At 41.2% G+C, this 27,542-nt stretch overlaps 1 protein-coding gene across 12 annotated transcripts in view; it reads right to left on the bottom strand.

The window, feature by feature from the left end:
* STARD13 (StAR related lipid transfer domain containing 13) overlaps window positions 1–27,542 on the bottom strand; it is a 493,326-nt gene that overhangs the window by 55,044 nt on the left and 410,740 nt on the right. For 10 of the 12 annotated variants that reach the window (XM_024999929.2, XM_024999933.2, XM_059892086.1 and 7 more), the window contains 2 exons: window positions 3,444–3,515; window positions 679–760 (listed from right to left, as the gene is read on the bottom strand). In XM_024999929.2, coding sequence (XP_024855697.1) covers window positions 679–760; window positions 3,444–3,515 — 154 coding nt within the window. Of the gene's footprint in view, window positions 1–678; window positions 761–3,443; window positions 3,516–22,148; window positions 22,564–22,593; window positions 23,953–27,542 lie in introns of those variants that run through there. The other 2 variants (XM_024999936.2, XM_059892089.1) reach the window with 2 other exon arrangements.

Genomic DNA, 27,542 nt, shown 5'->3' with positions numbered 1-27,542 from the left:
TTTATCACCTATCACATACTGAAGGTGTAAATTATTTCTGAAAGTAGATATAATTACTTGAGCTTACATATTTCAGTTTGCTGATATAATCATTTGTCTTAAAAAATACAGCTAAGTTTGACATACTCATGGAGTTTAACAACGCCTTCTCTGACCACTCATATTCTGGTCCCTCATGCTTCCTCCTCCCAATAATCCACTCACATTCCATCACTGTCTATAGCCTCAGCTTGTTTTACATTTTTAAAAATAGAATTTAACACTCTCTGAGATAATATCTTCTTCTCCTCTCTTTTTCTCTCACTCACCATCTCTTTGACTCAATCTGTAGTCTGAAGCTTCATGCTGCTGCTGCTGCTAAGTTGCTTCAGTCGTGTCCGACTCTGTGCGACCCCACAGATGGCAGCCCACTAGGCCCCGCCATCCCTGGGATTCTCCAGGCAAGAACACTGGAGTAGGTTGCCATTTCCTCCTCCAAAGCATGAAGCTTCATACTAGAACTCAAATTCTATGAAACCAGGGACTGATCATGCTCACAGTAAGACACTTATAGCCTGGCATACAGTAGGCATTCAATAAGGACTTACTGAATTGTTGTTGAACTCACCCCTTAATACAGTGACAACTATTATAGACATTTAACAATTGAAAGAAACAAAAATATTTCACATGATTTACCTGTAAAGAGGTTCTACAAGGTCCTTTTCAAGAAAATCATGATCGTTCTTGACAGCCACAATGTTGATGGGAAATTGCGAATCTGAAAGAGAGACAACGGAGTTTATGAGGCTTGTTTTATCTGAATCAGCAACGATATCTTCAGGCCACCACATTTCTGTACTCATGGCTAATCTTAACTGCAGTTACTCTCCACTGACGGGTGTGTTGGTAATGTTTAGAGAGCAGGATGCTTACTTTAACCCCAATAAATGTTTTTAAGGATACAAAAAAACATGCAATATGAAAATAACCAAGTGCTTGACCTTGGATAGGATTGCTAAATGCCTGTATTTTTATCCAGGCATGCGTCAGTTGCTCAGCCTTATCTGATTCTTTATGACCCCACTGTCCATGGGATTTTTCAGGCAAGAATACTAGAGAGAATTGCCATTTTCCTCCTTCAGGAGATCTTCCCAGTCCAGGGATTGAACCCAAGTCTCCTATGTCTCCTGTATTGCAGGTGTATTCTTTACCTGTTATAGCTCATCGTTATCATAGACATTTGCCTGCATGGAGAACTTCTACACTCTCACCATCTACCTAAGGTGGAGGTTGCTGACTTCTCTCCTGATCAGTTCATGAGATACTGATCAGGATAGAAGTTTGGCAGATTTCTTTTTTGAAGTTTCCAAAAAGACCTGCAGCTCAATGGTCTCAAGTATTTTATTTTGTAGCAAAACCTTTTTCTTTTTTTAAAAAAATATTTTATTTACTTATTTTTGGCTGTGTTGGGTCTTAGTTGCAGTGAGTACGCTTCTCTCTGGTTGTGGTACACGGTTCCAGAGCGCACAGGCTCAGCAGTTGTGGTCACAGGCTTAGTTGCATGTAGGATCTTAGATCCTGGACCAGGGACTGAACCCTTGTCCCCTGCACTGGAAGGTGGATTGGTAACCACTGGTCCACTGGCCCACCAGAGAAGTCTCTGTAGCAAAATCCTGTTCCAAACTTGTAACTTTTCTGTAGAAGTATTTGTTCTAATTTTTATTACATTTATAAAAGGCATATGAATGACTGGGATTTTAATTATGACTCTTCCATCTTATAATCTTGTAAAAATCACTTAACCCTTTTGGGCCTCTCTTTCATAATCAGTGTGTCGGTAGTAGAGGGTGGGAATAATGGTTGCTTAGCCCAAAACTGTAAGACCCTCTTTCTTGTCTAAAAGGCTATGATTTTATGAAAGTTTTTATCAGAAATTCTAGACCTCAAAGCACCCTCATAGATATGCTCTCTTTCATCCTCAAAGAATTTAAGAGAGAGAAGTAGGCTTTTTTAAAATAGAAAACTGAGCTTCTAGGTGAGTAGGTGTGATTCACCAGTGAGTAAAAGTTAACTTTGTTGATTCTTTCCATCCTATGTGAATTTTATGCCATGAGAAACTATATCGTTCAGTGTACTAGATAGGCTCTATTGAGCCCTACAGATGCATGCTCCGCTCTTCTGTAACCCGGTTTGTGCCCAGGATCAGCTGTGTGGATGGCGTTCAGTGGGGTCCATGCCCACTGCCTTATTTTGTTTGGCCAATGGGAAGCCCCAGCTGGAGATGGAGGGAGGAGGGAGTGTGACATCAGGGCATTGCCCTCCTGGGTCTTCTTCAGGGGAGCTGTCATCACAGCTGAATCCTCTACTCCTAAGCCTACTCTGAGATCCCCTCTCCTTCTGGGTTCATCTCACCTTCCGTTTATGGCTTTGGGCCTAGGGTACAAGCTTTGGGCTGCTACAAGCTTTGGGCTCCTGAACTGTTCCTTGTGGTCTCCTATGCCCTGCTCACACCTCCATCATGAACGCTTTTAGGAATAAGGCCTCCACAGATTGTCCTGAGTGTGCCATCGCTCAGTGCTGGGATCCTGAGTAATTCACTATACATTAGGACTCTCCAAGAAGGAGATGCGTTGGTTATAACTTTAGGTGTAGACAAGATATGGGGCTTCCCAGGTGGCGTGGTGGTAAAAAAAATCCACCTGCTAATGCAGGAGACACAAGAGATGTGGGTTCTAGCCTTGGGTCAGGAAGATCCTGTGGAGTAAGACATGGCAACCTGCTCCAGTATTCTTGCCTGGAAAATTTCTTGGACAGAGGAGACTGGTGGGTTACAATCCATGGGGTTGCAAAGAGTGGGAAATCACTGAGTGACTGAGCAGTGCATATTAGTAAGATATAGGAGAATAAGTTTATTAACTGTCAATGAAAACATCAATGGAACAAAGTATGATGCTAGCAATAAAAACATTTTACTTCTAAAACCCTGAAAAATAACATCTGATTCATGTCACGTCTTAAACATTTTCATGTGAGGTAAAAATCTCAAGATAAATTAGCTTTGTTATTTCTAAGAAATTCATTTATTTTACTTTCAAGAAAAATGAGAGCAGTGATGAAAAAAACAAGTAAGAGGATAGGGAGGAAGTGCAGAAAAAAACTGCTGCTGGCAGAACACTGGAAGGAAAAGGTAGAGTTGTGATTGGTGGTAAAGACATGAGAAGCAGAAAGTGAGAAGCAAAAGAAAAGAAAGGAGAAACAGGGAAGGGCAGAAGGTGAAGCAGTCTCAGGAAGCGACCCTAATTCCTAAACTGGCATCAGTTTATGTCCTGGGCATTGCAAAGGCAGGGGGAAGGAGAAAGCCAGGAAAAAATGGTTGAGAAAAGACTTGCAAGTCAAAAAGCACCACAGGAAAAAATTTGAATTTATTCTCTTTATAAAGAGAGAAGAAAAGCCCAACCTACCCTCGTATAGCTGAGCATACTGCGGGAAGCCAGCAGCGCGGAGCCAGTCACATGCTTCCTTCGCCTCGATTTCTGAAAAACACAAGAAAAGGAAACGCGTTGAGTCTCAGGCCACCCACTGGCCTCTACCTCCTCAATCAATAGGAACTGGTGGGCACTGTGCAGGTTATTACAAAGCAAAATTGTTCTCCAGTAAGTCTGTACAAGAAGCCTACTCAGAAATGGGTGTAAAATGAGCAGGCATCACAAAGGTGCTTGTTTCATGTCTGCTAAGATTATCTTCGATGTCAATCCGTACGTATTTGGATAATAGCAAAACCACAGACTGCAGAACCTAGAGGCTGAGTTTTAGGCAGGGAAAAATGTATTATTTATACACTAGGGAACCCGAGGACTAGGGAGAAGGAGGAAGTACTTCCTTAAGCTCTTTTTTTTTTTTTTTAAACTTTCATAGATAAAGCTAAGACTATTTATGCTACATTCCTTTATTCTTTTACTCTGGGGATAATGAAAGAACGAATACAACTGGGCAGGCTTGTGAAAATGTATTTTCTCATGAAGAAAGCTATTACAAAAATCCAGTGTTTTATTATTGCTTTAGTTTTACTAATGCTTTAATTCCAAATGCCTTGTAATAAGATGTTCATTCATCAGGCACATTTGAATGATTTCAAGCTGCAGAGTGCAGCAGGCAAGAGAGAAGCTGATTATCTGGAAATGAGACAGGTGTTTGATGGGGCTGCTAGAATCTCCGAGAGCCAGCCTCAAGCAGTTGATATGTCCTTTGGGTGACCAGTTTTGGTGTGGACATTCCAAGAGTGCACAGGACCACCTGCCTGGAGAACTTTGGAGAGGGATGGGAGAGTCTCCAGTATGTGAACCAGGTCACTTTTTGACCTTGTGAATCCTGGATCATTTCCCAACCACAACTCTTAGATAAATACGAATGCAAGGGAAAAAGAAGTTCATCTGTCAGAAGTCTAGGTTCTCCAAACAAAATTAAACAGCTGATTATAACAGGTCTCTACCCAGGCCCCTTTCTCTGCTGTTGGGAGAGAGCCCGGTCAGGTCATTGCATTTTCATTTACTCTGACGTTCATTTCTCCCTGTAGCCAAAGTTGGAGAGTACAGGGTGTTCTTAGGTCGCTGCACTGAAACAATCCATGCTAGCATCAGCTGTGGGCCAGAGGCTACAGTCTACATTGAAAGCTCAATGTCTATGCAGCACGATGTTCAATGTGACAGAGCTATCTGATCCATGTTAGGAAAACAGACAAAGGCCAGATCATCCACAGGCTCCAAGGGAAGAGGAAAAACTTATAGGCCCACTGATTTGGTTGGACATGGGTTGAGATATCGGAGAAGGCAATGGCACCCCACTCCAGTACTCTTGCCTGGAAAATCCCATGGACGGAGGAGCCTGGTAGGCTGCAGTCCATGAGGTCGCTAAGAGTCGGACACAACTGAGCGACTTCACTTTCACTTTTCACTTTCATGCATTGGAGAAGGAAATGGCAACCCATTCCAGTATTCTTGCCTGGAGAATCCCAGGGACGGGGGAGCCTGGTGGGCTGCCGTCTGTGGGGTCACACAGAGTCGGACATGACTGAAGTGACTTAGCAGCTTAGCAGCAGGGTTGAGATATATCATTAAATTCAGGGAGACACAGTGTGCTGTGGCCCCCATCCCAGAGTCCCTGCTTCTTTTGGCATCCTCTAAGCCCTTGCCATTTGAGAGACTGACAATTTCTAAATCTTGAGTTTCTTCCTCTGACACAAGGATTTTTTTGCATAATTACTGCCAGCACTGACCAAATAGGTACACATTCCTGCCTTGTACATATTATTCAGAATTATCTGGGGCACCAAGCTGGAAACAAAAGCTCCAGAAAGCTTTTCTATGAGGAGGGGTGAGCCCCATGACTGCAGTTCAAAATGAATTGGCTGGATTGTACTGTATTGGCTAACTTGGGTTTTCCCTTTGAAAGGTACAAAGGGCAATTATTATAAGTCTCCAAAGTTGTATTTAAGACTCATTTCAGAGTCCTTGGGCTTCCCTGGTGGTTCAGATGGTAAAGAATCTGCTTGTAATGTGTGAGACCCAGGTTCAATCCCTGGATTGGGAAGATCCCCTGGAGAAGGAGATGGCAACCCACTCCAGTATTCTGGGAAATCCCATGGACAGAGGAGCCTGGTGGGCTACAGTCCATAGAGTCGAAAAGAGGCAGACACAACTTAGCAACTAACACACTGAGAGTCCTTATGTGAAGGCTTCCACTTTGATAACTACACAAGTATTTCAGGGGAAGGAGAAAACACACATTCTGACTGTTACACGGAGAAAATGTGATTACTCTTGGTCAAAGATAGGCTGCTGCCTTCTACATTTTCAAGCTTCAGATTTGCTTTCTTCTTCAATATACTACAGTACCTAGTGATGAGAAAATACCCGATTTCTAGACATGCTCTAAACAGTCATGAGTCAGCAAGTCTCAGAGAGGAAGCACAAAATTCTGTTACACCAAGTAGCTGAATAGCATGCCTTTTTCTACTTTATTTTTGCTTTTACTGTCATCGAAATGCAGTGTTAAGCAGAAGAGCCCCAGAGAGACAGACCATTAGGAACAAATGGGGGAGACTTGGAAGGCAGGAGCTCTGCTACACAGGAAGCTCAAAGAGGAGCAGGAAGTGAGCTCGTAAAAGAGCACACACTCCGCCGGATGCTGGGTAAGGAGGACGGAGAGCTGGGGGAGAGGCGGGCAGCAGGGTCCTCACAGAAAGACTCTCTTTGGGACTGAGACTCTGGTTGGGCAGTGAAACAGGGCTTGGGCTAGCCTGGGAGATTTTATTTACAAGGCTCTCTACATAACTTTGTTTTGTTTTTTTCATAAGAGCAACACAGATAATGAACTGAAACTCTACCCATATGTAAACATGAATAGTCAAATCTTAATCAGAACCCAGTTAAATAAACTGATTGTTTTCAATGGATAGACATTTTGTTTTAAGTCTTCCAGGCAAACAATAGAAAACTGCAATTAGTAAATAATAAGAAGAAGCCATGTCCCAGTCATGATGGATACCTACTCCTCAACCATCACTTCCCATACCCAACTTGCTGTTCTATATCTGGAATATCTCCCGAACACATTCCCCCTACTTTTGATATTTTCTGGGTTTTGTTTGCTTGTTTATTTTGGTTTTTTTTTGTGTGTGTGTATGTGTTTTTTTTTAATACTTCAGTTGTGTGCAAGGCATGTGGGATATTAGTTCCCTGACCAGAGATGGAACCCGAGACCCCTGCATTGTCAGTGTGAAGTCTTAACCATTGGACCACCAGGAAATCCCAACTCTTGATATTTCAGTTTAAGGGCATAACACACTCTTGTTTACCACCAAAGCAAACAAACAAACAAACAAAAATGGAGCATAATTAACCACTATCAAAGATGATTTTGCCCATTAAGTTGAGTTGGAGGAAAAAAGACATAATTTCTACTGATTCTCCACAGTGCCTTCTAACACCTATCAGCCAAATGCTAATGTTTCCCAGGGAATGTCACTCTGCAATGGCCAAAATGACTGGAGAATTAGGAAGGAATCATTATTGACAGTTGTCATCACTTCACAAATATCTACCTGAAGAGATATAAACGACATTTGAGGAGAATGTGAAAATCTCTTTTCTGCTGAGCTGTTGATAGCCAGCACAAAATTATATTGTGACGGTTTTGTTTGTTCTCCATTTGCAACCCACACTTGGTCCTGCAGCAGGTCCAGGGCTATCAGGCAAAACACCAACCGTCTCCTGCAGCAAACTTAAGTGTGGGGAGGAACCAGAGAATGCCCTTGACAGACTAGCCTATTGATCTCAGGCATGGTTACCGCACTGTTACTACAGAAAATTGTTTGGCTCGGGATCATGATAGGATTTCAATAGAACTACTGCAATTATTACATGTAAAAATAATTTCCGTTTTACTCTAGAGTATCTATTTTTGCCTGCCCAATGTCCTTCCCCCTTTCTCCAATAACAGAGCCTCTTCTGCTGGTTCAGGTGGGGCCGCCACTCCTGGTCCCCTCCAACCACATTCCTTGGCTCTATCGCCACCACCCACATGGAATGATCTGCTCCTTAAAAGAACCCCTGATGCTGGGAAAGACTGAAGACAGGAGGAGAAGGGGACGACAGCGGATGAGATGGTTGGGTGGCATCACTAACTCGATGGACATGAGTTTGAGCAAGCTCCGGGAGTTGGTGATGGACAGGGGAGCCTGGCGTGCTGCAGTCCACGGGGTTGCAAAGAGTCGGACACAACTGAGCAACTGAACTGACTAACTGATCACCACTGCCCACATGGAATGATCTGCTCCCTAAAAGGGCCCCATTCCCCGAAGTCCAAGGGGACCAAGGAGCTTTGGGATCTCACATCAACAGTTGTTTGGGGGCTGAAATCAACTGGTTGAAAAGGGAGGTATTCAGTTTTTCTATCGGTATAGCTTGACGTGCACAAAAACCAAGCACACTTTTTCAGTTGATAAATCCAGAAGATGGTGTGGTGCTTGGCACGCTCTTCCATCACATATCTGTGATTCTGCTTGGGGGAAGGTCACTTACTTTGCCTCAGCTGCCTTTCCTACATGTTTGGACCCTGACAGGACCTCCAACCAGAGTCAGACACAGCAAAGGGACGCTGTCCCACTGGCTGCCCAAGTCACTGACCATCGATGGGCATGAGCACCAAGTCACCGTGGAAACTGTTGTGGCCGGTGACACTGTTTCTGCAAAGTATTATCATGTTTCTTAGTTACACATGTTCAGTGTTAAAAACTTATCATAACAAGGAAAGGCACAATGAAAGACAAAAGTCAACCCTTGCCCCATTGCTAATATATAATTAGATACATGTTATTTGTCAAAATGGTAATGATGGTAATATCTTTGGTTGACTACTTTTTGCATATAAGAAAATACACTATGAATATTTTCCCATATCACGGTGTTGTTGGTAAAAAGATTGTTTTGAGAACAACACTTATTTTTTAAAATACCTGTTCTGTGAATACTGCCTGTTGAGCTGATGACATCAAGGTAGCCAAGAGGAAACAGTTCAGGAGGGCTTCGTCAACACATTCTGATTGTAGTGAAGGCTAGAAGTCTATGTGAGTTTAAAGAGATTTACAAGCTGTTTCTTTGATGTGATGTTTGCACTTTCAGGTGGACAAGGCTCCAGAGGGCCTAAGTCAGGAGTTATACTGAGTGCAGCAGATTTACCACCCAGGTTTGTAGGCCTCCTTTCATGCCACAAGCTCGCTCAATTTTTAAACTGGTGTTTCCAAAGTGCTCAGAACAGTGTGTTCTCCCAGCTAAGAATTTAAATACATTTTTTTGGTTTACATTACTCTTGACATAGAAAATACTTTTTCCAGAGCTAACCCAAAGGGATGCTAGTCTTTCTAAATGACCAAAAATTCAAATTAGGGCCAAATTAAATGGTATTGTCATCAGAAAATTAGCTGGCTAGAAGAAACCTGGTTTACCATGGAAAGTTGAGGGCACCTGTATTGATGTTGTTCTTACAAATCTCCTGGAATGTTGATGGACAAACTGACCTCAGTTTAAAAATGTCTTAAACATTCTTAACATTCATTCTTAAATACTCATTAAAAGTACTCAAGACAAGTGGGGGAAAAAAGAATTCATGGCTCTCCATGTGATTTTAAAAAGTGGGCTTGAGAACAGTGGTTTTTTTTTTTTTTTTTTCCATTTAAATTGGCTGACAGGGTGGGCAACCTGCTTCTGAAAGATTATGGATGACTCAACCACCACAAGATGTCTGCAGTCGACACAATTATCACTATTAAAGCATATCCAAGGTATTAACATTTCAACAGGCTCATGGCTGTTGGCTTAGGATTGTTTACATGGCTGAGTTAGCTTCATTAGTAACGAACCTCTTCAGACAAATGACTCCTTTGTCTTCAGATGGAATTTCTCCAGTGAAGTCCCTATTTATTGAAGCTGTATTTATGTGGCCATAGGCTAGGCCAGGGCTTCCCTGATAGCTCAGTTGGTAAAGAATCCGCCTGCAAAACTGGAGACCCTGGTTCAATTCCTGGGTCGGAAAGATCCGCTGGAGAAGGGATAGGCTACCCACTCCAGTATTCTTGGACTTCCCTGGTGGCTCAGCTGGTAAAGAGTGTGCTGGTAAAGAATCTGCCTACAATGCGGGAGACTTGGGTTCGATCCCTGGGTTGGGAAGATCCCCTGGAGAAGGGAAAGGTTACCCAGCCTGGAGAATTCCATGGACTCTATTATACAGTCCATGGGGTCGCAAAGAGTCGGACATGACTGAGCAACTTTCACTTCACTTTAGGCTAGGCCAGATTTGTTAAAACCAATGCCAAAGCATCCATCCCATCTATATAGAGATGTGAATGATGCAAGTATTGATATTATATAGCACCAGGCACTATGACCACAGTCCTTCTCCTGGGAGGGCTTTATAACCCTAATCACAGGTTCAGGAGGAACATCAAGTTTTGTAGTAGCAATGGACTTTGATTTAGATTCCCTGTCAGGGCATCAAGATGCATCTTTTTTGCATCCTTTGAATTACGTAGTGCATTTACAACAATGTGTAAAAGGCCTGAATAAGTCTTAAATGTACACCAAATTTAATTATTTTCTAATGTGGATAACACTTTATTTCTATGAGATTCCAAGTTACTAATCGAGTTAAAATACAGGTTTTATTTAGAATAAATTTAAGACTATTCATCTCTGAATATCCAAATCAGTGAACCAAGTGATAATCACTCATTTTATCTCCCTATAATTTAAGGCAACCTTTTTTTCTGATGTGTAGAAAAGTATCTTGCACTCAGCTAATAGATAACCATAGAAGAAAGAAATAGGAAGATGTATATATCCCCAAGACACCTAATAGTACTCTACTAAGATGGAGATTCATGGCTGTATTTATGTGTACTTTTTCCCTGAAAGCAAGAGTTACAGACATGCTGAGACACACTATTCCATCACCAATTTTTAACACTAGTCTTATTTCTCAGGTTATGAAATATCTTTGCAAGCTGGATTCACAGCAAATCTAGTCACTTAAAAGTAATTTCTGTCACAGTGAAAAAGAATCAGGCAAATTCTATATCTAAATAGGAGGTCTATTCTTAGTTACTCAAAAGTTGTTTTTAATCTCTCTTTTTCAGCCTTTTTTTGGGGGGAAATCATATAATATATATATATAATTAATTATTTACTATCAAATTTTAAGATAATTATAAATTAAATTATATATTAAAATACATTTAATATAAATCATACATACATTTTTATATAAATCATACATACATTTTATGTAATCATAAACTTAAAACTCTAAATAGAATTCTGTATCTATGTAGTTACAAATATATAATGAAAACACACACACACACTCTAAAATGTTCTTAATGGTCCCCTACTCTTTCCAGCTGCCAGGGAGCTTGCAGTTCTCAGCTGACTGGGAAATGTGTACTTCCCATCCCACTGATGTCTGGGTTGGCCATGTGACCCACTCTGGCCGATGAAACATGGGCAGAAGTAATGAATGGGAGTTTCAAGCAAAACTCTTCAAGAGCTATCCCCTAGTTCTGTCAGCTCCCCTCCCCTTCCCTTGACCATGAGGTTGGAACATCTCAGACAGAGGCTGTTCTTCAGCCTGGGCCCCGGAATGATGACACAGGGGCACAAAGCCACAGCCAAGCATCTGTGGACATGTAATGTGAGCAGGCAATAACCTTCTGTTGCTTTATGCTACTACAACTTGGGGGACAACTTGTTACAGTGGCATAATCTGACTTAGGCTAATTTAGCACAGCTGCCAGCTGCTCCTTTTTATAAATGAAGCAGAGGGATGTGCTGAGAACTTCTATTTCAACTTGATGCTGTTCCTGGACATCCATTAGTGTGTCAGAAATGAACATGATCAGATTGCATAAGAATTTCCGCCTCGAAGTCTGCTTCCCTGTTGATGGTGCCTGATCTCTGCTGCTACTGATGCTACTAAGTCGCTTCAGTCGTGTCCGACTCTGTGTGACCCCACAGACAGCAGCCCACCAGGCTCCCCCGGCCCTGGGATTCTCCAGGCAAGAACACTGGAGTGGGTTGCCATTTCCTTCTCCAATGCATGAAAGTGAAAAGTGAAAGTGAAGTCGCTCAGTCGTGTCCGACTCTTCAAGACCCCATGGACTGCAGCCCACCAGGCTCCTCCGTCCATGGGATTTTCCAGGCAAGAGTACTGGAGTGGGGTGTCATGAATGTTAAAATGTAAACAATTCTTTCACACTCATCTGTCACGTGCATCCACATGTGTGTGCACACACATTACAAACATACACCTTCCCCTCACCTATACACTTACACCATAGAAAATCAAAATTTCAGCAACTGAACAAGGGATATAAATACTATTCCCCTGGCTCATATTCCTAAGAGTATGGAAAAAAAAGAGATTATACCCCTGGCCCCTCCAATCAATCTCAAAGAAAAAGAAAACAGAAAATATATCTTCTACTAGCCAAATAGTTTCTGACCAGATTGTTTGGACTTGAGTTTTCCATGAGGCACAGTAGCTCCTTATCCTCGCCTCTCATTTGGTACAGACTGTTCCCATCAGGCGTGTGCGGTATCTCTCAGGGAGGCTGCATGCACACACAAGCACATGAACACCCCCAGCTCTTCGAGTTCGTCGAGTCACTGCCTACCACTAAATCCCAGGAGATTCTTGGAGATGGAATCAGTTATGCAACTGAAAATGCAATGTAGAGGAACAGAGAGCGGATTCAGACAATTACAGATAGGGTTGTAATTTGCCAGCCTTGGTCAAAGTGCCTCCATATTGACCCACCAAGATAACAGAATCTTGGGACAAGGGTATGGGATTCTGGAGATAGCTTCTCTCTCTTACTTGGCTTCTTTGGCTTCTCTTGGAAAGGTGGAGACTAAGAGTCCCTGGTAGCTGACCTGATGCTGGCTCTCAGGAACAGAGGCTCACAAGGTAACTACCACAAGGTAAGCCCAGCTGCTGGTATCAGAAGGGACCCTACATACTCTCTGTGTCGTGCCCGTGACTTTCTGTTCAGGGAAGGGTGACAGTTTTGGACAAGTCCCACCACCACTAGGAAGTCAGGTATCCTGGCCTTAGACTGGTATTCTTCTATCCTATATAGCTTTAAGACATTCTTTAAATGTTAACAAAAAATTATTCATGTCTTTAGGGAATCAAACCCCTTCTCTTATCTATTTTCAGACATATGTGGAGGTCTATATTTATAAAGGCTTATCTGCTATTCCAGCTGCTTAGCCCAACTCTTTTATAGCTGTGGGTACTCCAATTACACCAGAAGCTTTCACGATATCAGGGAAAACTGTACCACACAGGCATCAGAAGAAGCACAGATCTGTCTGGATAAAATAACTGCAATAACCTTTTTATGTCTTTTTACTCCTTGAAGGGCTTGCACAGCAAGATACAACATCACCAAAGCTTCTGACTCCCAGCTTAGGGCTTTGTGCAGCTCTGATATCTAGATCAATCACAACTAGTGTTTACTTAATTTAATCCCAAGATCAGATGTGCACAACTCAAGTGTAATTTCACTATCTGACTATATATAAAAGCTTGATGGTGTGTGTATGTGTGTGTATTTTATTTTTAAATATTTACTGGGATAAAATATTTCCTGAGAAATTTTCAATATATCTTTGCCAGTTTTCTGGAATGCTCTCTACTTTTATGCAGTGGCAATGGTTCTGTGAGTGATTTTCTAAACATGTATAATTTATCCCAGAAAATCAGGGCTGGATTCAAGAAATTAGGTTTTTATTAGGTCTTCAGCTACAGATTCATTTTCCTCCGTGTTCTTCAAGGCCAAATAGGCCACCGAGCTTAGAGGTTCACGCTCTAAATATTGGGATTTCTATTTTGCAAATCATTAATAGACACTGACATTATATATTCCTTACAGAAAGCAATTTAAAATGAATAGAGGGAGTTGAAATATTTTTACCTGATTTAAAGTAGGGGTAGATTAAGCTCCCAATTAAAGGAATAAAAAACAGCTTGTACACCAAAACTCCCTTTTTCATCAAACATAGTGATACATTATTGATTTGTATCACACTATAATCTACCACACGGCCTATTGATATTAAAGTCAACTGAAGTGGGACCCCCTCGTGGCCCAGTGGTAAAGAATCGCCTTCCAATGCAAGGGATGTGGGCTTGATCCCTGATGGGGGAACTAAGATTCTGCATGCCTTAGGGCAAATAAGTGCTTGCACCACAACTATTGAGCCAGTGCATCACAACTAGAGTCCACACAAGGAAGATCCTTAGTGCTACGACAAGACCAGACAAGTCGACTAAAAATAATAATAAAATAACAAATAAATGTTACAGAAAAGTCAACTGAAGCATCCCGTAGATATACCATGAATGCAATCAAATAGGCTTTAAAAGTAATATAAACTATTAAAAAACTTTAAAAGTTTAAAACATGATAAAAGTTTTAAATCCTCTAATAGTTCAATTTGTATAGTAGATAACTTCTAATTTTGAAGAATTCTTTGAGCTTTAGTAATTATTGTTACAAAATCTTAATTGGACCTCTCCAGATTTTAAGAACATAGTAGGAAATGGTGGAAATATGTAGTTATGTAAACACATGACTACTTATAAACAGAAGGGGTCTGGGCAACTCTAACTCTTGTACAATATAACTGTAATTTAATTACTTGACTAGCTTTGGTGGTGATGGTTTAGTCTCTAAGTCATGTCCAACTCTTGCAACCCCATGGACTGCAGTCCACCAGGCTCCTCTGTCCATGGGATTCTCCAGGTAAGAATACGGAGTGGGTTGCTATTTCCTTCTCCAGGGGATCTTCCCAACCCAGGGATTGATCCTGGGTCTCTTGTGCTGCAGGTGGTCTCCTGCATTGCAGGCAGATTCTTTACCGACTGAGCCACTGGGAAGCCCATACCTTTGAGCATATAACAATTTTTATTAATGATGGCCTTGACTAACCTGCTCCAGTACTCACTGAATTCTGGTATAAAAGGAGTATTTCCCTTAAGAACAGAGTTGAATAAGAGATAAAAGCAACTTAAAATTTCCTCTTGAAGGAAGTCAAACAGAAGAGTATAAAAATCTAAATCTAAGATTTGAAACACCTGCAAGAAGGAAGGAAAAAATGAAAGAAAAATTGCTTTCATTCTACCATCTAGAGATCAACTAATAGTTTGTTGGCACATATATAATCTCTCATTCTTTTAATATGAAGATGTGTACATGTATGCAATAAAATTGCAATCTGCTTTTTCAGTTGACAATGCCTTCTGAACCTCTTTCCATGCCAACAGATATCCTTCTTAAACATTCTACTTGGCTGAATAAAATTCCTACTGTAGCCATGACTTTAAAGAGCATCTTCTTTTATCAGTTCAGGCTTCCGTAATCACAGGTTAAAAACAATAAATCCAGTTCTCTGGAGGCCTTCATTCTAAATAAAGAATTTTGCCAGAATGTGCATCCTGGTAAATGTACTTCAGGACTTTTGGGTTGATATTTCTCTATTATTCTACATTCCGGATTAAGACACATCTCATATGGTTTTGATTTATATTCTCAGCAGACTTCAAAAAGGAAATTCCAAGTGGAAGTTTATTAATACACCAGAACTATGTTTAAATGATGCTACAGGGATGTCTTAAACTAACACAAGTCAGGAAGTTCAAAGTTGAGGTTAGATCCTGGACCACGTTCCCACCTCTTCCTCCTTGGTATTTGGAAAGTGGAGATTTTATGTAACAGCTACTCTGCTTGTCGCTGACCTCCTGCGTATGTATTTAGATAATTCCCAAGATGAATTTCAAAACTTTATGTAATTAGCATTTTCTAAAGGCTGTTGCTGCAGTTTCAAGGTTACATCTAAAAAACAAAACAAACTAAAACTCCCCATCTTGTTTTAATGATTAGATGAATATGTGGAGTTCTATGTGACTCCTAAAATCTTTTAAATAATCAAAAGCAAAATGTGACCTAATTTCTAAAACTAACAAATTCATCAAGAGTGTGTCTCTTTAGAACAAAATAGCTTTATTTTTGTGCAGGGTTAATGTTATTGCTTTAAAGAGGAGTTCAAAACAAAGATACGTTCTGATTTCATTCTGCTCTTAACTAATAGCATATCTATTACTTAAAGAAAAGATTCTTCTCGTGTTCAATACATATACTTCATTTCATGAATTAACTTTTTAAAAGAGCCTGTCAATTTGTTTAGAAAACATTCCTTTATTTGAGGGCATACGCAAGCTAACTGAATATAAGAGGTAACATGGCTTGCAGTGGTTAGAAGCACTGACCCCCACCCCCTCATTACCTTCATGTCTCTGGCTGGATTCATTTCAGCATGCCTATAAGAGGGTCTCAGGGTCAAATACCACCTGTTTCCTACATACAGATTCTTCTTATGATGAGAATCCAACAGTTCTCAATTCATTTTTTAATTCTATAGATTTCGTTAGACTCTGTTAAGTAATATATCACACGAAGCCTTGCTTCTCACAATACAATGCTGTTCAACAAGATGTAATGAGAATCATAAATGAAATGTGGCACTTTGAAAATGGTATTAATAGTCTCTACCAGCTGCTGCTTTCAGGATATGAACACCAGATTGGGAAAGACAGTCTTGTGATTATAGCCTATGATACTTTATGATTTGTTCACCAGTTAATAAGTAAAATATTAACAATTTAATATTTTTAATTTTAAAAATTAGCTTGATATGCGAGGCTCTCAAGGGCAAAGATATGTTTAAACATACCAAACACATCAGAATCCTGGGAAAGAAATCTGTCTAAGACACATAGTCTTCATTAAGGGATATGCTGTCAGAAGGTTATTTTTCCAAGTTAAAAAAAAAACAAAATGCAAAAAAAACTGAACAAATAAGTAAATCTTGAGCAAGCGATATGAGCTTCCTGTGGATTAACTGCTGGAAGAAGTTGAGGGTTAATGTGGAGCCCAAGGTCACTGGCCTCAGGAGGTCACGAGTCTCCCAAAAAGGCTTCTTGTCAAGGTCATTCCCACTATTAAAAACATCCCAGGTGTTTTTTCAGGGATCTACTTTGTAAGGAGTCAACTGGGAAACTAGTTTAAATACCATTCAGATACTTCAGTCCCCACTTACATCCAAAAGAAAAGAAATATTTTACTCAGGCTAAAAATGATTATAATGGATGTTTCATGATCACTCAAATTATACCCAATGGTGAAGAGAAAATTTCAAAAGCAGTCTTCTTTGAGCCTTTTGTTTTTTCAAAATAAGGAACAGTTAGTACACATTAACACACACATATTTTTTAAATTGAGATGAAGTCTGTCTTCTTTAGGTTAATGCATGGATTGAAGGGCCTGAATCCAGAGGTTTTAGAAGGAACCGAGGTCTGGGAACTCCTTTGTATGTAAACATTTTTAAATCAGTGCTTTATTTGCTGAGGCTACATACCTTTCATGGAATTCTAGGATCCACTTATTCTACCACTAAGGAACTTCCATTTAGCCCAAGAAAGACAAAAGTTATGTACCTTAAAAGAGGGCCAGCCTTTTCCTGCTTTGTTCCCTGAAAGCAACTAATTTTTCATTTTGGAACTTAGAAAGTTAAATAATTTATTTCTCTGTCTCTGTCTTCCTCTCTCTCTCTCTCACACACACACACACAAACAGGCATATAGGCACACATATTAATACAGTCTATAAACACGTCACAGGTAAAACTACAAGCATCCTTAAATAAATATATAGATTTGTGTATCCTCTTAAATTATAACATTGCAAGTACACATTACCAGATTGGAAAGCATATTTGCATGTCCAGTTCTTGGCCCAGGGCTTGGCAAATGAATGTTGACTAAAAGAGTGAATGACTATATTATGAGGAAAATATTTATAGCTTTAAATATTTACAGGCCAATAAACACCTAAAGCGTTTTTCAGATATTCAGGTCCCTCCAAACTCACAGGGCCTGTTGTAAATGTGGGAACGTGTATTGTGACTGTACTTTGCAAACTGTAAAACTCTATGCAAAAAAAAGAAAAATAAGGTATTATATCCTAGAGCAGCAACATCTGTGTAGATGTCAATGTTGCCGATGTTTTCTGAAGGGCGGGGCATTTGGCACAGTCCCAGAATGCACTGGGAGAGTCCTTCCTGCTGGCAGCCATCCCTTTCCCTTTCCTCTGCATGGAATCCTTGGGAATTCCAAGGCCAGAGATTACTGCAAGATTTAGTCTTGGAAGAATAATGGTGAGAAAACATTTCCCTGTTTTTGCACAAAGGAATCACTCTCCCCTTGTTAAGATCAACAAACCTGATTGGGACATATTCATTCATACTTGAGAACAATCAGACAAAACCACAAAGAACAGCATAACATTTTCAAATGTTTTGACCACGGTCTTGAGTGAGAAACATCCTACATATAGGCTTCCTAGGTGGCACTGGTGGTAAAGAACCTGTCTGCCAATGCAGGAGTCCTAAGAGACGCGGGTTCGATCCCTGGAGAGGGGCATGGTAACCCACTCCGGTATTCTTGCCTGGAGAATCCTATAGACAGAGGAGCCTGGCGGGATACAATCCATAGGGTCGCAAAGAGTGAGACACAACTGAAGTGACAGCACTCATGCACACAACTACAGAGTTTTGAGCAGGTACTCACATAACCACAGAATGAAACAAAGTTTCACAAAGTAATAATTGCACTTTGTACATATGCAATGCCACATGACATTTTCTGCTCTCTTCCCTTCTATTAAAAATTGCTATGAATACCCATTAGCTGACTTCATGACCCTCAGTTTAAAGAGCGTTGCCTCAGATGACACTGTTCTGTGAGAAGCATCTGGTTAAATCAATGGATAAACTGAGTCTAGTGCTAAGAGTCTGACAGCTGGTGGTCTTCCCAGACTCCTTCCCACTCATGAATTCTTTGTATTCTCAGAAATTCAACCTCAAGACCTGTTGAGTTCACCTCTTAAATGTACTTCTCAAACTCCAACCTGCCCACCTCCATTCTCTCTGCCTTAGTTTAGAGCCTCATCGTGTTCCCAGACTACTGCAACAGACTCCTCTAACAGGTCCCCCTGCTGTAGGATCACTCTCCTTAGGACTCCTTCGTGCCTCTCTGTCACCCACAGAACAAAGTCACAGCCCCGTGGCTTGGCCCACAGTACCGCCCCTCACCTGGCCTCTGCCTGCTTCCAGGGGCTCAATGCCCTCTCTGGGGTCAGCTGCTGGAATGGCAGGGAGTTTGCCCACCAGCCCCATGGTGAGGTCTCATGTCCCACAAAAGAGCTTGTGCTAATTCTTCCCTTTTGTCTGTCACATTCTTCCTACTTCTTTTTCTCGTCTTACTCTTCTATCATGATTCAGCTAAGACGTCACTTTCTGAATCCCAGGTTAGCTTGTCCTTTTCTGGACTTTTGTACATTTTAGTCCTTACAAGTTTAGACTGAAATGCTCTTGTTAACACATCTGTCTCCCCATTAGACTACAAGCTTTTCAAAGGCAGATGTTGCCTGATTCACTTTTTGCCTCTAGTGCCTGGCAGACTACTTGGAACCTAGTGTGTTTCAGGCAAACATCCTTCAATAAATCTGCTGAAGGAGAGGAGCCGAGAAGTTCTGTTTCTGTTTCAGTATCCCTTGGGTACCCATATTTCACCAACATTGCTCGACATTCATCCTAAACTGGAATGGACTGTTGCTCCTTTTATTAATTCATAGTAAACGACCCCCAGGTACTGCTGGTCAAAGGTTTTTGGTGACGGTATCTCTGGCTCCTGTAAAAAGCTCTCTTGCTTTCTCCTTTCCTGATTTGACTGAAGTAGGCTGAGGGGCACATGCTGGGTTGTCATACCTTCCTGTTTCATTCCATTTGAGAAGTCTGCTGCTACTGTTGCTGGAGCTGAGGATGGGTTGAATGCCAGCTCCAATCTTAATCAATAACAAATCAATGACATGAGATCTCATGCAACTTAGGTCTTCCAGATGACCTTCTAGAGAAGGAGGGCAGTTCTGGTGATGAGCAAAACGACTTGGGTCTCCTCAGGAGCAGATCTGACCCTAGTTCTGTCTGGATCACCCAAGATCTCCCTGGATATGTCCTGGCAAACAGCCAGTTCCCTGAGGCTTCCCTACTCATTCCTCCAAGGGAATCATTCACTCATTCCATGACAGCACTGATAGGGAAGTGGGCATGCTTTCAGTCAGAGTAAAACGATGCCTCTCTTGAAATGTAACCACACTAGAGTAGAGAAATGGAGTAGAGTAATCTCCTTTGTTGAAACATAACTACACCCAGCCATGACTATTTCAGTTCTCAGGAACAGAGGAAAAATGTATGATATACTGAGGTCACCTTCTTTTGGGCAATCGATTTAGTTGGGTCTGCCTGGAAGACACTCCCCTTTATCCTGTTTAGTTAAAGGTTTTCCTTCCTTGAAAATGTGGCTTGTTGGACACCTCCTTCAGGAAGCCTTCCCTAAACCCTTACAGCACTTATGCTCTCTACCCTTGCATGATCTCTGGCTATCCTGAATTGTTATGTGACTTATTATATGGAGCTGTGACTTCCATTTCTTTGTAGACTTAAAGTCTGAGAACAGTGAATTTGTAAACAGTAGGGACTCAATATAGATTTGTGGCTGTTATGGCTACTGTTAATAACTAACAGAATAACAAGCTCATATATGGACATTGATTGATTGATTGATGATGGTAGTGATGATTGCTAGCCCTTGTTCAATTTCTAGAGACAGGAAGGTAGCCAAGGGGAAAGGAATGAAATTCTTTAATGAATAAAGTAAAGGCAGGAGTAGATATGGGAAAGTTGAGATTGACACCCCCATCTCCACCCCGAGTGCAGCAGTGGAGAGCAGCACAGAGTAGATGCTCCCTGCAGAGGGTCTCTGAACAAACTTCATTATGTGTGTAACATTACACACTTCAGAGTAGCTGGAAGCATGTGAGAGAAACTCCATAACAAGGAAGGGCATTTTGTATACAGCTACAGTTCTGGTCCCTGGCACAAGGCTTTGGACTTTCCTCTATGTTTACATTTGTTGGACAAAATGAATTATGTAAATTGACAAAGAGCAGGCACTTAAAAGTTGGAGCTATTATTATCAACTGAAATGAGTACTTTTCACATTTTCCCACCGACATACTCAAATGGCAGAAGAAAATAAACAGATGTCCTCCATGAATTATTTGCCATTTCCACCCATAGAGAGGACTGCAAAAAGCTTTCCCTTGAATTTTAAGAAGACCAATGCTCCAAGATGCACCATCACGGACTTTCTGGGGCCCTGAAGGGACTTAGATGTAAATTTAAAAGGGAATTTCATTTTTAGAGAGATGATTTATCATTATTTTAAAATAATGGCTTCCCCGAACACTAGGAACTGTGGAATTTGGGCGAATTCCAACTCCATTTGAGACGGGACGACATTGCTGGACCCGTAAGTCTGACTAGAATGAACCGCGAGTCACACAGGCATTGGGCAGCTGACAGCTAGTTGAGCTAGATCACAGGACGGAGGCAGAATTTCTGCTCAGCAGTGTAAGATGCTGGTTTGAAAACAAAGACATCTTAAATACATTTCTATAAAAGAGTACAAGAGCTCATGTTCTGAAGGCAATCTGTGCATTTTGTTCAGGAACGCAAACAACATCCTTCAAGGATAACTTCAGAGATGGAACCCAAATTTGATCCCTCACTCTACTGCATAAAATCCTTCAGAACTCATAAATCCTTCCAAAGTAAAATGCAAACTTCTGAGGACAGCGTACGATTCTTGAGCGCAGCGACCTCGTGAAGGACTTGATGTGTCCTCCTGCGTCTCAATTGGGCACTGAAACTGCCACCTCCAGCCACTCCCGTCTTCTGCTCCTGGTAGGTACTTTCCCTAAGTCTAGAAAGACTTTCTCCCACTTGATCTGACTAGCTAAGCCTTATTCTTCTTTTCCCGTCTATTTCTTTAATTCTCAGCTCTAGTTTTACCTTCTCTGCCAAGTCCTTCTTGACCACCCACTGCCCACCACTCAAGTAAGTAAGGGTCTCCCAGTCGTCTCTCCTTGGCACCCTCTGTGTGCCTCTGGCCCGGTACTTACCCTGGCACTGGAATTTCTGGTTTATTCTGCTTTTCTGTTTCCCTCCACAGGCATGGTCTTTGTCTCCCGTGCCAGTACAGTGCCCGGTCCCCCAAAGGGGCTTGATTAACGTTTGCATTACAAACCGAGGAAACTTCCAGCACAGAGGCTCAAAGAAACTTAGAGCAAGGAGTAAATGATAGTCTCCCCCATGCTTCTGGCCTCTGACAGCGAGGAAGAACCTCACTGCTCCCCTGTGACCTGTGAAGCAGCAGCAAAGATTCCAAACCTCCACACTTCCTTCCCTACTGTTTTCATTCACATTTAAAAAAAAAAGAAAAAAAAGGAACACCATGGATTTGCACCACAGCCTCAAAGTACAGTCACCGGGAGAGAGGATTACCTTGGGAACAGAAAGAACCACACATTTTCTCATGAATCAAACTCTTAAACAGAACTAAAATGTAAGGTGAAGTATGTTCCACTTACTCACATTTCCAACAGAGTGTTTTAGTAGCGAACAGAACTCTCTCCTCGTCAAGGAAGCACTCAAGAATTACGTTAAAATTCCAGTGGTTAATCTTTTCTTTGAAACTTTCAAATCTTTCTTACATGCCCTTAAAGAACCTAAGTATATAGTTTTAAAACATTCCGCAGTTGACTACAAGTAGGAAAGATGATGTTTCTAAAAGACTTCCTCCTTCTTGGTGCAAAAAATACCCTTGTGTGTCCTGTAGGTACTCATGTTCATAACTGCTTTAAATTCTGTGCTTCTCTTCGCCGTCAAGTGTGGTTTCTATTTATAGTCTAAACAGCATATTTTTAATTACATGTTCCGTAACTGTCACTTACTTCATAACACACTAATGATATCAGCAAATTTGAAGTTAATGGTCCCAAGACAACAACAAAAAACAAAAACAAGAACAAATCCATACCTCTTAGGTTCACGAGTTCTAGGTTTTAAAATTCTCTTTGGCATAACGGTTTCTATTAGTAAAACCCAGACTGCACTAATTTAGGAATAAATTCTGCCAGAAACATCCTATGAAACTCTGCTCCCAGGATTTGCAATCATTCTTTTCAGGCTTCATATTGACACCTCCTTGTCTCCAATCATGCTGTGAAAATAAATGGGGAACGACTCACAGCAGTGCTTGGAGATGCTCATCTGGGAAACTGGGGGAGGCTCCTGAATGCTGATGTCACTGTCATTTCTGAAATTCCAGCCCTGGCCACTCTCCCATCTGGGCTACTTTTCTAATCAGGAATTCTCTCTCCCAGCCTTCCCTCACTACCCACTCACCTGACCCCTGGGGGAACTATGAGTCACTTCCTGTCCTTTCAACTTGTGGCTGAACTTCCTCTTCTGTAACTGCCTCAAACTGGGGGGGTTGAGATGAGAAGAACTGGAAGGCAGACAGAGGGCAGAGGAGTCCCTCTCCATCCATATTAAAGTGAGCTGCCGAGCACAGACGACTCTGGATTTCTTAGAAGATAAATGGTCATCATTACAGTAATGTCCTGAATTGTGCATTTTTACTACTTGATTTACCTCTAGGGTCCTGATTCCATTCTCCACTTTTCTGCTGCTAATTTGCAACTTCATGAAGGATGGAGGGTAGAAGAAATAAAAAGCAAATTCATCAATCTCACATTCATGAAAAGTCTGATGGTGCAAATCTGAGACCTACTCAAAAATAAGTTATTGGAAGGGCATCTGTTTCATTGAAACTAACCTCTCTATTTGTCATTAATATAAATTGGATGTAGTAAAAGTCTTAGCTTTCCAGTTCAGCTTTTTACTAAGAGGATATTTTTACTATGGTAAATTTTTTAAATTAAGAATTCAAAAATTACAGCAGAGATAAGCTAAGTATTTAACAAACATACGGGTGGAGGGTGACTCCCAGCCTCCCTTGGAGGTGGTGACGGAAGTCTGTGCAAAGGCACAGGGGTAGTGATTTACCTTGCCCTGTCCTCCACCCACCAGCGGAAGTACCAGTGCCCAGGAGACCTTGGAAGCTTGATGCTTTGTCAAGAAAGCCAAGGTTGGCCTGCACCAGGAGCAGAGTATCTTGTCCTCAAGGCAAACATACTTTTAGTTGGCTGAGACTGTAACACTTTGAGGATAGGAATTGCAACCTTCAGATCAGATCAGATCAGTCGCTCAGTCATGTCTGACTCTTTGCAACCCCATGAATCGCAGCACACCAGGCCTCCCTGTCCATCACCAACTCCCGGAGTTCACTCAGACTCATGTCCATCGAGTCAGTGATGCCATCCAGCCATCTCATCCTCTGTCGTCCCCTTTTCCTCCTGCCCCCAATCCCTCCCAGCATCAGAGTCTTTTCCAATGAGTCAACTCTTCACATGAGGTGGTCAAAGTACTGGAGTTTCAGCTTTAGCATCATTCCTTCCAAAGAAATCCCAGGGCTGATCTCCTTCAGAATGGACTGGTTGGATCTCCTTGCAGTCCAAGGGACTCTCAAGAGTCTTCTCCAACACCACAGTTCAAAAGCATCAATTCTTCGGTGCTCAGCCTACTTCACAGTCCAACTCTCACATCCATACATGACCGCTGGAAAAACCATAGCCTTGACTAGACAGACCTTTGTTGGCAAAGTAATGTCTCTGCTTTTGAATATGCTATCTAGGTTGGTCATAACTTTCCTTCCAAGGAGTAAGCGTCTTTTAATTTCCTGGCTGCAGTCACCATCTGCAGTGATTTTGGAGCCCAGAAAAATAAAGTCTGACACTGTTTCCACTGTTTCCCCATCTATTTCCCATGAAGTGACTGCAACCTTATCTGACACCAAATCCCCCCTTGTGCCTGGAAAAGAGCAGGTATCTGGCCAGTGTTCATTGAATGCAATGATGAAAGTTGGATGAGTCATAAGAGTATACACATGAAAAATCAAAATGCACAACAGAAGTTAATTCTGAGAAAGTTAATTCTGAGAAAAATTTCTGGCATGCTTTGCTCCTACGTGCACATAATCAACTTCACTCTAAATATCACTAGGAAACTCTTTTGTCTTTTATGCCCATTTTTGCTTTCATGGAAAGCACCCAACTTTCAATATGCACCACACACTAAGATAGATTGTGAAATAATTTCTTGTGAAAAGGATTCAGTTCAGTCCCTTCTCCTTGACGTACCCACCTCCTGCCACCCCTGAGAATAAACCCAATCTCCGTTGACTGAACAGATTTATTTCACTGCTCATCAGCTTTATAGAGTACGAGGCATTTAAAAAGCAATTTGGTGTTATCAAGACTTTAATGAGAGGATGCTGACTGTGGGAAGGTTTCCTGGCCTCATGTTCTCACCATGAAGAAACTTCTTGCCCCCATCAGACTAGTCCGTGAGAATGACGGGAGGTTAAGATACTTTTGCCTTAATAACAATAACAAAATCCACAGATCCCTTGCTGCTGCTGCTAAGTCACTTCATTCGTGTCTAACTGTGTGCAACCCACTAGGCTCCTCTGTCCCTGGGATTCTCCAGGCAAGAACACTGGAGTGGGTTGCCATTTCCTTCTCCAATGCGTGAAAGTGAAGTCGCTCAGTCGTGTCCAATTCTTAGCGACCCCATGGTCTGCAGCCCACCAGGCTCCTCTGTTCATGGGATTTTCCAGGCAAGAGTACTGGAGTGGGGTGCCATTGCCTTCTCCGACAGATCCCTTACATATTTGTAATTATTTTCAGGCTCAACCTGATTTCTAGGTTTAAGACTGTGAAGTGACCTTTGGTGTTTCCTTTTCAAACTAACTGTGACTGGATCCAGGGACAGATGTGTAGGGCCTATCAAGGAGGTACCAACGACTCCACATCTTGTATTTATGTTTCTTTTTTTGTCATTCAAAGGGGCTTCTTCTCTGGTGGCTCAGACAGTAAAGAATCTGCTTGCAATGCAGGGGACCTGTGTTCAATCCCTGGGTCAGGAAGATCCCCTGGAGAAGGGAATGGCGACCCACTCCAGTATTCTTGCCTGGAGAATTCCATGGACAGAGGAGCCTGGTGGGCTACAGTCCATGGGATCCCAAAGAGTCTGACATGACTGAGTGACTAACACGTTTACATTTTTTATCATTCAAAAATGTTTCATTTCCTTCCTTTTTATTGTTTAGGAATTAACATCAGGAATAACATTCATAAGGAAGAGATACATATTGAGATTTTAAAAATTCCTTAGTATATTCACAAGAGGTGAAAGCAGGCACATTTACAATTTGGTTGGAATCTCCAAAGTGGCTTTTATCATCTAACACTAGTATTTAATGACTAGATATAACTAATTTTTTTTCTCTTTTTTTGGCCACAAGGCTTTTCGGATCTTAGTTCCCCAACTGGGGCTCAAACTCATACACCTTACAGTGAAAGCACAGAGCCTTAACCACTGGACTGCGAGGGAGTTCTCTGGATATAACTGATCTTTAGTTATAAAAAAAATGAGGCAAGGGGCAGAGGGAGGAATGAGAAAGGAGGGAACTACAGCAATAAGCTATCCTCTGGCTGGCACCTAGATGGTGAGTCCAGCACTAGTATTTCAGCACCCTGGTATTTTATGACCTGGCTGCTGTGTACAAGCCTCCTTCTAACAAAGAAAGGCCCTGTTGTCTTTCCTATGTATTGGTGCCATTATTATGGATAGTATGTAGTTCATAGCTATTTCTCAAGTCATAAATTTTGACTCTGTTCTCAACTTTGTCTTTCTAAGCACAATTTTTTTTGCTTGGCTCAGTTCTTCTCCCATCTACAGAACGGCTTTCTGTGCCCTTTGCTCCCTGTCTGCCCTGTCCTAGGTAGTATTCTGGATTTCATCGACTAAAATGACCACCTTAAGCTTCACCTCTCTTTCAACTTCCACCCACTCTAAATCACTTTAAATACTACTGCAAAAATGACGATTCCAAATCTAACTCTAGATTTATGTTATTTTGAAATTTAGCTGCCCAACTCCCTCCAGGATAAAACAAGCTTCTCACTGTACTAGGTACCCTGTGATCACCCAGTAAGTTCACATTAATCCATGAGTAAATATTTGGCTAAAGTTCTTTGTGGCTAATGAATGCCCTGTTTGGCCTTCATTTTGCCTTGAGCTTGTTTTATTTAACAAATATTTTAAAGATTTACTGAGATAGGCATGAAAACAAAACCCCAAGTGTTTTTAAGCCTGCAGCTTTTAGGATCGCCATCATGATAGACCAAAAATAGAGGATGCAGTTGTAATATTGCACTCATTTTTCAATGTGCCCAACATAAACAACATACTGTTTTAGAAAAAAAATCCAAGCATTCAAAACAAACATGCAAAAAACTGTGTTACTTCAATACATTATTATACTCAAAAAGACTTTGGAATTTTGTAAACAATTTACAAGGTATGTTTAATAACTTATGACTTAAACAGTTACTAAAATGAAGCCATGTTTTTTTTCTTAAACTATATACATGATTTTCAACTTTTTAAGTGTATTTTTCTTTAGGAAGCTTTAATGATTGGCCCACCACTGATTGATAGTATTAGATGGTAAGCTAAGTAATTTTGAAGGCCTTGAATTTTATTTTTAAAAACTATTTGCTTAGTCATAGTCCATCCTGTTGTGTACCAGGAGGTTTATAAAAATTTCCTTTTAAATTTTTTTGGGAAAAAAATGTATATATTCAGGAAATTAGAAAAAAGGAGAGAGAGATAGCCTGTAGGAATCAAAGATGTTTATGGAATAAGTTTTTGCTCCGAAAGAGAGTCAAGAGATGCCAAATAAAATAATCAACTGACCAGCTAGTTGTGTGACCTTGGGCACAACACGGTGACCTCCCTGATCCAATCTTCTCACCAATAAAATGAGGTCCCTTTTAGGGCTCTAAAATGCTATGATTT

Source organism: Bos taurus, chromosome 12 (genome assembly GCF_002263795.3).
Source record: "Bos taurus isolate L1 Dominette 01449 registration number 42190680 breed Hereford chromosome 12, ARS-UCD2.0, whole genome shotgun sequence".
Lineage (NCBI taxonomy): Eukaryota > Metazoa > Chordata > Mammalia > Artiodactyla > Bovidae > Bos > Bos taurus.
Note: the sequence above shows the minus strand (reverse complement) of the source record. Positions and strands in the feature narration are given on the sequence as shown.